At 41.2% G+C, this 6,896-nt stretch overlaps 1 protein-coding gene across 1 annotated transcript in view; it reads left to right on the forward strand.

The window, feature by feature from the left end:
• The window catches only part of LOC105292700 (olfactory receptor 1J4-like), an 11,686-nt gene extending 9,315 nt beyond the window's left edge, over positions 1-2,371 (forward strand). The window contains exon 2 of the mRNA XM_011361034.2: positions 1,429-2,371. Within this exon, the coding sequence (XP_011359336.2) occupies positions 1,429-2,371 (943 nt within the window). The remainder of the gene's footprint in view (positions 1-1,428) is intronic.
• Positions 2,372-6,896: the final 4,525 nt, after the last annotated feature.

Here is a 6,896-nt window from a genome sequence, read left to right on the forward strand (position 1 = left end):
GAAGTCCCATAAGTAATTTCACTGCTTCTCTTAGTAAATGAAAGAAAAAAAATCACTATTTTTCCTACTTCCCAGACCCAAATTAAACATCGAAGAATTGAATGAACTTGAAGGTTTATGAAAGCCATTTGCAAACTAAAGGCCTATAGGACTGTGAGTGCTGACTGCTATGTAAGCAAGGAGATGCTTTCAAATCCTGAAATAATATTTCTTAAGGTGCTGGCTCTGTTGTCGAGTTAAAGAGAGGGAGAAACAGTAGGGTCATAAGAGCAGAGATTCGATGAATTTAGAAAATGTGAAAAAGTGAGAGAATTGTGAGTACAGCAGTTACTGTGTAACATCATGATAGTTCTCATTCCTTCTGAGTATGTCTACAACGAAGCTTTAATAACAGCTTTATGCTAGGACTGTTGAAGATTCAATGAGGCATTGATGCAAAAATGTGTTTGTCTAACATAGTGTTCATTAAAGGTCAATTACTATAAGCGTGAAGATCAATATTGGGAAATAGCCATTGTCAACCAGGTAACTGTGAATTCTAATAGACACCTCCCATCCTTTGGCATCCCTAGTTCTCAGATCACAATCTCACGTGTCTTTCTTTCTACTATTTCTGAGCCAACTTGCATCACCAGATATAAACAGAGACACGAAATGACGTACGTTTTATATCTTGGCAAAAGATGAACTTGCACTATGTCAAGGTCCATCAGATTTATTCCAGTAATAAGATGTGAGCTTTGAAACTTCCCTTGAGAGTGTGAGAGCTCTGATGGTCAAATTCTTTGTCCGTCATGCTGACCATCTCATAATGTTGTTTTATTAAATTTCTGAACTTGATCCTGGTTTATTTGGATACTTATCCTGGCGTAAAAGCAATTGCTAAATTTTGTGTGTTTATTTTATTCAGGACTCTCTTCTTAGATATACACGTGTATTGAATTAGAATCCTCCTATTAAATGTGAACGTGTGCTATTTGGTATCTTCACACTACAGTGAAAAAGATGAAGCCAAGAGAAGTGTGGCTCCTTAAGTCATCAGCTAAGAAGAGATGGGGCCAGAATCACAGCACTGCCCTGGCTGCAGATCCATACCTTTGGTCAGCCCTCTGTCAGGTGCTCCCCGGAGGGTTGGCACTCCAAGGGAAGGGGTCCTGTGTGTCCCATTTGTTCTTGTAACTCCAATTAGTATCATAATGCCAAAACCTGGTTGGTTGAAAGAATAAGAAGAATGCATTTATTTGGAAGACATCGTGTAGGACATTTGAGCATGTTGCTTGCTTTAGCAGCACTAGCTGACGATATAAGTTCAAACAGTTATTCTTCTTCTCTAGGAGAAAGTAAGGGTCCCTATTGTGGTGGCCATAATGAGACTTTTAAAGTCTCTGATAATTCCTACTCCCTTCATTCCTGCAGACAGAGGAGCAGCATGAGGAGGGAGAACCAGAGCAGCGTGTCCAGCTTCCTCCTCCTGGGACTCCCCATCCGGCCAGAGCAGCAGGGCGTGTTCTTCGCCCTGTTCCTGGGCATGTACCTGACCACGGTGCTGGGGAACCTGCTCATCATCCTGCTCATCAGGCTGGACTCTCGCCTCCACACGCCCATGTACTTCTTCCTCAGCCACTTGGCCTTCACTGATGTCTCCTTTTCATCTGTCACCGTCCCAAAGATGTTGAGGGACATGCACTCTAAGGACAAGTTCATCCCCTATGCAGGGTGCATTTTACAGATGTATTTTTTCATAGTTTTTGGCTGTCTTGATAATCTCCTTCTTGCAGTGATGGCATATGACAGGTACGTGGCCATCTGTCACCCTCTACGCTATACCACCATCATGAGGGAGGGGCTGTGTGTGCTTCTGGTGGCTGGCTCCTGGCTTGTCTCCTGTGGCACTGCCCTCTTGCACACCCTCCTCCTGGCCCAACTGTCCTTCTGTGCTGACAATATTATTCCCCAATTCTTCTGTGACCTTCCCCTCCTACTCAAGCTGTCCTGCTCAAATACCTCTGTCAATGAGATGGTCGTATTCACCGTAGTGGCTGTGTTTGTCATTATTCCATTGAGTGGTATATTGGTCTCTTATGGCCGTATTGGGGCCTGTATCCTGAGAGTTCCCTCTACCACAGGGCTCCGCAAAGCCTTGTCCACATGTGGCTCCCACCTCTCTGTGGTGTCTCTCTTCTATGGAACAATTCTAGCACTGTACTATTCATCTTCATTAAGCGATTCCAATGACAAAGCCCGGATAGCCTCACTGATGTATACAGCGGTGACCCCCATGTTAAACCCCTTTATTTACAGCCTAAGGAACAGAGACATAAAACTGGCTCTGGGGATTCTTTTCAGAAACAACATCCTAGTCACCAAGTGAGAATCATCTAACCGTGTTCTTATTTCACCCACGGCCTTTGTCATATAGATCTTCTCAAAAAATTGTATGTCTATCACGTATGTCGCCAGCACTCTCCCAAGTGTTCTTCATAGGCAGTTACGTTATTGGATTTAATCCCTTCATCTTTAATCATATCTGTTGTCTATTTCTTTTTCAATCATTTTAAATATGACATTTCTGAAACATGCGTTTATCTTGTAGTCTTCAAAGCACCAAACTACTTATGAGTCAGGTGTGTGATTCAATTTGTAAATAGGTTGAGCCTTTTTTGTCTCTTACTGGAGAGCAAGGAGACTTGCTGAGACACAGAACACACCAACCACCTCTCAGAAGGAAAACGGCAACAGCATTTTCTATTCCCTTTTTAAAGATAAACCGCTTTTGCTTTAAGACATGATTAGATGTACGAAATGTGACGGTGTTTTAGATTAAGCTAGACTTTTTTCTGACCCCCTGGTGGTAGCTGTTCAGAATTCTCAATCTGTATGTCTCATTTCACCTATAATGAAATGACGATTTGTACGTTACAGTGGAGCTAGTTTAAGTTTTGTGGAATATATTTTTGATAGGTAAAGAAACCGTCCTTAGCAATAGGTGATATAACTTTTAATTATAATTGAGTTTGTACTCGTTGAAGTAAATGCAATATCAATCAGCTCCTTATTTCCTCATTCTTACTATTGTTTTCCATAGCTATAAATATTCAGTAAAGTTTTCAATGCTTATTTGAATAAGGTCCAGAATGCTTACCTTCTTAATGTAGTAGCTACTTGATAAAGTGCTTCTGAGGGCTAAATGAACTTTAGTTTGAATGTATCTGTGACAAGTACTTAACAGGGCAGCACAGAGTCATCAATCCAATGATCAAATTTCCCCATTCCAGGAAGACTGTACTTTTTGCCTCTGAGTTGAATTTTTGTGGTGAATACAACCTATATCGGCCTAATTTTAGTCTGGAAAAGGAATGTTGTCCTGTTCCTACACTGAAGGCTCCCACTTCTCATTGGGAGAAGCCGAGTGCATGCCGTCACAGCTCACACACAGGAAAACACTTAGTGTGTGAATATTATGTGCCAGGTGATTTTCTAAGTTCTAGGAATACAAAATGGGAAGGATAACATCCACACAAAGGCACTAGTGAGGACAGGCGAGGGAGCATGGGGATATCAGGGGAAAAGCATTCCAAGCATGAAGATCGGCAACTAGCAATACCCTGAGGTGAGACGTCCCCTGGCTTATTAAGGGGGCCTCTGGACAGGGCCAAGAGGGGGAGGCATGGAAGGCAATACGTTTACAGATATCAGGGGACAAATTTGGTGGAGAAGTTACGGTCATTTTAGATGCATTAGCCAATGTTCTCCAGAGAAATAGAATCAATAAGCCTTGAGTGTGTTTGTGTGTGTGTCCATGTGTATGTGTGTGTGTGTGTCCACGTGTGTGTAGAAAGAGAGATGTATATTAAGGAATTGGGTCATACAATTGTGCAACTGTGGAGGTTCATAGTCCCAAATCTACAGGGTAGGCTGGCAGACGAATCCTGAGGAAAAGCTGTAGTTTGAAGTGAAGGCTGTCTGCTGACGGAGCTGTCTCTTCTTTAGGTGAGGTCAGAATTCTTCTTAAGGCCTTCAACTGACTAGATGAGTCCCATCTACATTATGGAGCGCAATCTGCTTTACTCAGAACCTGCTGATTTCATTGTTCATCTCATTCAAAGATATACCGTTATAGAAACATCTAGAATAGTGTTTGACAAAATATCTATGTACAGTAGCTAGGCAATATGACAATATGGAATATTCAATATGGAATAACATGATCATACTTAATTTTGTTTCTTTTTCTGTTAAAGACATCCATGTTTTAAAATATAAATGTTTGAGGTTACACTGGTTCATCACATTATATAAATTTCAGAGTTACAGCTATAAGGAGACATGCGTACACTCTATTGTGTGCTTACCACCTGAAGTCGAGTCTCTTTCCGTCACCATGTATTTGACCCCCTTTACCCTATTTGTCCTCCTCCAACCCTTTCCCTTCTAGTAACCACCATTCTGTTGTCTGTATCTATGAGTCTGTGTGTTTGCTTTGTTTTAGAAGCCTCATATGAGTGAAATCATACAGTTCTTTTCTTTCCACCTGACTTATTTCATTTAGCATAATACTCTCAAGATCTATTCCTGTTTTGCACAAATGGCAATATTTCATCTCTAGATTTTCTGAAGTATAAAACTTTACATATTTAAAGTATACAATTGGAATAGTTTTGACATGTGTACACCCACAAAACTATCACTAAAAGATGTCAAGATTATGAAGTTTCCTCATGCCCACCCTTCTGCTCTTTCTTTGCTCCTTCCATCTGTCCCCAGGAGAATAACTGATCTGTTTTCTGTCACATAGATTAGGTAGCATCTTCTCGAAGTTTATCTAAATGGAATCATACAGTGTATATACTTTTATTGCTGTCTTCTTGCACTCAGAATAAGCATTTCGTGGCTCACCCATGTTAGAATATGCATCAATACAAATTTTATTCTTTTTATTCATTTGTTTATTTTTTATTGCTGAGTATTATTCCATTGTATACACATACACAGCTTTCTTTCCCCATTCACCTGTGTGGTATTCTCCCTAGCTCCAAGTCTGATTTTTACTATTTCCGAGACTGTTTGCCATTTTCCTACAAACTATTATGCGTTAACATTTTTTCTGCACCTCCTACTTGAATGCGTATTCCCCAAGAGGGGTTTCTGTTTCTGTTACTCACTGCTATATCTCCAAAGTATGTATCACTATCTTATTTTTGTGAGAAACTTAATAATGATTTAAGTGAATGAACGAACAAAAGAATTAATTAAAAAGTAAGCAAGCACCTCGTGTGAGCCATGGTTGATCCCTGCTGATACCGTCAATGACAATAAACCTTAACACCCTTTAAGCTTTCGTTATGTGCTCATTTAACCATCCTTCAAACCCACATAACGAGAACTGTTATTATTTCCACATTGAAGAATCTGAGTCTCTGAGATATTTGGCAAAATACACAGGTATGCTCTTAGTAAGCAGCGAGCTCATAATCATTTTCCCCAGAGCATACAGTTTCAATCTCTCTACTCCTCACCAAGGCAGGGACCTATACTTCAGAACCTCACAGGGGCGTGGGGGAGACCTGTGGATTAGTAAGGGTGTAATGGAGGTCTGAAACAGGTCTGCGTAGGTGCTGTGGGAGCCTGCAGCAGCTGCTGGAGCCTGTGCATTGCCTGGGTCATACGCAGCTGAATAGAGAAGCCGAATTTGTGATGCGAGGCTGCCGGTGACCGGGGAACCTCCTGCTTCCAATCCGGAGAACTGACCTGAAGCCCGACATATCACAAACATCATGGACACCTTCTCCACTGACTCCAGTTGCAGCTCAGGCCCTCTGGACCCTAAACGTGCTCCTTCCCAAGGGCCCAGGAGGAAGTAGGGTAATTAGCCCGAGCTGACTGCTGCTCCACTCAGGGATTTGGGGCTGTTTTCCTCTCGGGGTTCTTTCTGATGAGTAAAAAGAGGTTGTCTGCCCATTGTTTTGAATCTAGTGTACAGTATGAAATCCTGTAAAAGTCCTCAGTCCACCGATGTTTGCTTTCCTTCCTTTAATCCTGGGTCTTCTGCACAGAAAGTGAAGATTCAGGTAACATCATGAAGCAGAAGGTATCTGAACTTCCAGTACTGGTAGAGATCAGCTGGGTCCCAGAAATGTTCATATTTGTGTGTGTGCACATGTGCACATGTGTGTGTTTGCGCGCGCACACTCCACTGATTCACATATTGAGTTCTCTCACCTAGAATATATATAAGTCATGGACGCCTGGAAATTTCCTCTTGTAAAGTGTACACTTCGTTTCCTTGTTTTTGTTGTCTGTGTGCTGTGTGTAAGACACTGTGCATCACCTGTGATTTCAATATATATGACCACTTACGACTTCAGTGCATGCGGTAGAGGGTGCGTGATAGTTCTGTGTGCTGCTGTGAGGTGCACGTGACACTGTACTTTGTTTTTGAGTTTTGCATAAATTTGTGTGAAGGTGACTCATATCTTGACTGCTTTTACCTACCTTGATATAAGATAGAGAAATCTATAAGTCTCCCTTTGACAAGTGTGTATCTGTCACAATAACTGCTTTTGTGTGTAATGAACTCACATCCTGACTTCCTCTACTCAGATGATGTGTAGGATAGAGACTTAAAATCAAGCTACAAATACATGTCCGTGTGTGTGTGTTTAATATTCTCATATTCTGTCTCTCTACTTGCTAGAGACCAGAATCCACACAGGCAGCTCCAAAAAAAGAAAAAAAAAAAAAAAGAAGAAAAAGAAAAAGAAAAAGAAAAGATAAGAAAAAGGGCCCTTTTGAAGAAGAGTTGAGACCATTTTTCAGTGATTTGAATAATTGAGCACCTGGAAACCCACTATTTCTGACACTCTTCTTCAACTTTATTGGCATAGTTTAGAAACTAA

Source organism: Pteropus vampyrus, unplaced genomic scaffold (genome assembly GCF_000151845.1).
Source record: "Pteropus vampyrus isolate Shadow unplaced genomic scaffold, Pvam_2.0 Scaffold61, whole genome shotgun sequence".
NCBI lineage: Eukaryota > Metazoa > Chordata > Mammalia > Chiroptera > Pteropodidae > Pteropus > Pteropus vampyrus.